This window comes from Dermacentor albipictus, chromosome 9 (assembly GCF_038994185.2).
Source record: "Dermacentor albipictus isolate Rhodes 1998 colony chromosome 9, USDA_Dalb.pri_finalv2, whole genome shotgun sequence".
NCBI lineage: Eukaryota > Metazoa > Arthropoda > Arachnida > Ixodida > Ixodidae > Dermacentor > Dermacentor albipictus.
Genome location: NC_091829.1, coordinates 42,580,007 through 42,584,097, shown reverse-complemented (window position 1 = coordinate 42,584,097; position 4,091 = coordinate 42,580,007). Strand labels below are relative to the sequence as shown.

Genomic DNA, 4,091 nt, shown 5'->3' with positions numbered 1-4,091 from the left:
ATGGCAAGCGCATCGCGCGATTACGCCGAGTCCAGCTTCGAAGTAAAGCTCTACGTGTACGACCGGTCCAAAGGACCCGTCAAACAACTCTCTCCCGTTCTCCCCGGAAAGCATCAGGCCGGCAGGTGGCAGACGAGTATCGTCGTCCACGGCACGGAATGCTCCTACGGACCGTCGGGTATCGGCAGCTGCCCACTGCAGGAAAAGACCGCCCTCGGCAAACCGAGCCAAGTCATCAGCCTTGGTCGCACGGAGATACCTCGCGACACCTACTTGGAGTACGTTCGCAAACTGGGAGAGTCCAGCTACAAGGCAAGCTCGTACGACCTGTCCCGTCTCAACTGCAACCACTTCTCGCAAGACGTCGCCTTGTGCTTGACCGGCAAATCCATTCCGGCAGAGTTCCTGGAACTCTCCGATGAGTTGAAGTCACTTGGTAGCACTCCGGGGACTTCCTTTGAGTGCACCTCGAGCAGGGCTAGTAAGGGGCCGAGATCTCCATGCGCAGCACGTGAAAGAACGGAGACTTCGCCCTCCCTAAAACGCCGGCCCCGTCCGCAGCCCGGCTTGGCTCGCGGTGGAGCGCCACGAGAGACTAGTTCCGATGCAGCAAGGAGTGAAGAGAAAGAGGATGAAAGTGGCGTGGAACAACCCGTCTTCTACCCTCAGGTCGACGGCATCGCCGCTTTCAAGGAACTCGAAGGACACCTGAACACAACCGCAACCACCGAAAACGAGCGGTCGCAGCTGCACAAGCTCTGCGATTTCGTCGCCACTGGCGACAACGCTTGGGAGCTCGGCCCAGAGCTGCTCGACCTGCTAGAAAAACTGTTGACGTCGCGCGACGTCACGTGCGCGGCGCGACTGTCGCTACTGCGCATGCTCCAGGCGGCGGCTCTAGCTGATGACGTCGTCCTCCTCCTGCACCAGGACCGCAGGAAGCACGTCGTCATGAACCACGTCAACCGAATCGCGCAGCTTTCTCCCCAGGAGCAGGACGAAGTGCTCAAGTTGCTCTGTAACCTGTGCAGCCACGACGCCAGCTGCGAGTGGCTGCTGTACATAACCGAGTGGCGAGACAACAGCGACCGGGTGTGCAGCAACGCCAAAGCCACTGTACGCGCCGTAGTCCACGGGCTCCTCAGCGACCGGCCGATCGCGCAGGAGTTCGGCGCCGCGCTCGTCTTCAACCTCGCCACGCGGCAGCTGTTCGACGACGCTGCCGAGAGGCTGTCCGCAGCCATCGCGCAGTTTTTGCAGGGGGATCTCGGCGAAGAACAGGCTTACCGCTCTGTGACGGCTCTACGCCACCTTCTGCGGGTCAACTACGATTACGTGTCCGCAAAGATCCGGACGATCATGCCGTACCTACGGAAACTGTCCGGCTTTTCCGAGCGCGTCAAGAAGCAGGTCGGTCGTATCAGCAGTAGGATTTCGGCCTCCACATCAAGACGACATAAGTGATGGGACGTTTCCGTACACAGCGTTTATTCCGTGGTAAACAGAGAACTGAGTTGGCACTGTGTTCGATACGTCATCTACCACAGTGCAAGCTTTTTAGTCGCAGTGTTGTGTGTTTTATGTTGCTCTCACACACGAACAACTTCGGCCGTCCTTTGATTTCTGTAACGTCAGGTGCCAATCAACATAAACCGATAAAAAAAGGGATACTTTTGTTTTCTTTGCCGAGTTAGATTCTGCAGTTTGGAAAGTATGCTTCATGTAACCGCTGTTGACTGCGCATGTGCACAGTGACGTCAAGATGCCGCGCTCCCGAATGTCGTGGAAAACGAGCAACAAGGTATGCAGTGTTCTATCGTCTTATAAAATGCCCGATTCGGGCCATTTATCCTGTATCCATTCTGCACGCTAAAGTTCTCACGCATATGCAATCAATCCTTGTCGGCTGCGTAGTTCGGTTAAAGGTCGTGCGCTGTATTTGTTCTTAATTCCCGCACGCAGTTTTTAGCGCATGGTAGGAAGAGATGTAAACCTGCGGAAATCGCCAGCACCGGTTGTTTCGGCAGTGGCAAAAGCAGTTGCACTTAGCAGGGAACTCTGCAAAGGTACTCCGAACTACAAACAAATCGGAACTATGCATTCGGCGCCATCAGACATATATAAAAGATACTGCAGAAGACCCTTTTCTCCGATTTGTGAATGGCGCCACCTCGAAATACATAGGTAAAGGAAACAACCGGAAACTATGGACATGACGTAACCTTTACATAAGGAGATTTGTACCTTACTAACCGTTGCAAACTTTTTTTAACCGGAACGCGTGATCGTTGACCCCACGGCATCTCAGCGGCCCCGTCGGCGCCAGACACACCCGAAGCGAATAGCGCAGCAGATTATATTGGAACTGCAAGTGGCCTTGCGCGCCCGTGGATACAGTCGCCGTAGCTCGCCGCTACCGCGTCTTGCGGTTCACGCTCACACGTTCTGGTTTTAAAAAATTTCAAGGGTGTACGCACCACGTGTTGCGCTTCGATGCGCAGTTCTTCAACACTAAGAAACCTTCGCTTACATGGATAGAAATCGGGGATATGATCTGCGCATATTTATTTATTGTCGAAATTTGGTCCTGCATTGCTAATAAAACTGCAAGGGAATATCGTACACGTTATTTGTGAAGCTACGATGGAAGAAGGCCGGCACAAAAAAAAACGGAACGAAGAGGACCCAAAGAATGTCGCAGTTCTGCCGGAAAGTCGAAGCATCGATAGCGATAGCAAATGATCACAAGCGCAAAGCATTAGATTCGTACTTTTATCACCCGTATAAATATGCGGTGAAAATTCGCTTACTAATTCGCAAATATGGTGTCCGACGCGCACATGCAAATGTGAACACCTCTGCCTCGGTGGCCGCGAGCACTCGTTGACACAACGTTGTCGGGATGAAAAGCTGAGACAGAGCGGAGCGACTGCCTTTTCTGCCTCTCCGTTCGCAAAAGTTCGCAAGAACTCACACGCTCGGAACCATATCAAGGTTTACCTGCCCCAACATGGTGGCATAACTACTGCAGGGCAGTTGTGCATTTGTGCGTGGCGCTTCTAAAAATTTATTGCCTATAGAATGATTAAACCATGAAATTTATCTTTGCACGTGTAATCATTAACGAGCATTTACTCGAAACTCGTATTCAAAAGCACTGACAATATTACTGGTGCTGACGATGTATCGGTAATGACATCCGCTTCTAACAGTCGCCTAACCTGTCTGAGCTAAATGTGTGTTACCATAAATCCAGTAATCCAGCATTCTGCCTATCCCTGCTTTATCTTATGCCCATGGCGATCCAGTTGTCAACTTTTGCTAATCAATATTCGCGTCGAAACCTGGCTGATCTCTATCGCTACCCACTTAACGTTCCTATCAACTTTCTCATTAATGTTTCCTACAGTTCTGGCTCGCTGAATGTGTGTAATCCATTACAGTGAGCTGAGTCGTCTCCGCAGTTTTTGCGCACCAGACACATGCTTCACCCTCTTGCGCAAATTTGGTGTACTGTATATGCTGTACTGGCATAAAAAAAAATCTATAGGCACTCAGTGTAATCCAACTAACTATATTTCCTGATATTTTAACTGCCATGCTTGTAGAGCAATTAGTACATTTTGTGCCCATTCCTTGCATCCAATTTACCTCCTCCGTTTCTCTAACTTTCGTGTCACCGACGAATGACAGCGCCACCTTCCGGCCACGGTAGACGCCGCGCTTCAATAGCGGCTCCCAGCAGCCAACGCGATGAGGATTTATCGCGAGACGTGCCTCAAACTCTGCGCCTTCGAGTAGACGCTGACAGTGCTCGGTTATGAGATTTTAGCTTAGAAAGCGCCGCCGAGCAGAGTGAAATGGTTGAACATCTTGATGAGGCAGGCATCGTCGATTCTTCTAGACTTGGAAGTGGCCAGGGGGACGTGCGCCACTCAGTGGATGCGGTCCGCCACTTTCTGTAGAGCACAGCCTCTTCATTCTGCAAACTTAAGGGGCTCCAGTATTGAAAATTCGACGCAGAGTACCAAGTTGAGTTAAGAATGCGCGTGCATGTATTAGCCCACTGCGTACTCGTTCTCTCGAGTTAG

The 4,091-nt window shown here is 51.6% G+C and overlaps 1 protein-coding gene across 1 annotated transcript; it reads left to right on the top strand.

The window, feature by feature from the left end:
* LOC139049829 (uncharacterized) lies at positions 1-1,464 on the top strand. Its single transcript, XM_070525647.1, has one exon. It carries the CDS (start codon positions 1-3, stop codon positions 1,462-1,464), a length of 1,464 nt encoding a protein of 487 aa, XP_070381748.1.
* Positions 1,465-4,091: the final 2,627 nt, after the last annotated feature.

Excerpts from the sequence above, each read along its gene's own strand:
- LOC139049829 (XM_070525647.1), top strand. The coding sequence starts at position 1 with ATGGCAAGCGCATCGCGCGATTACGCCGAGTCCAGCTTCGAAGTAAAG.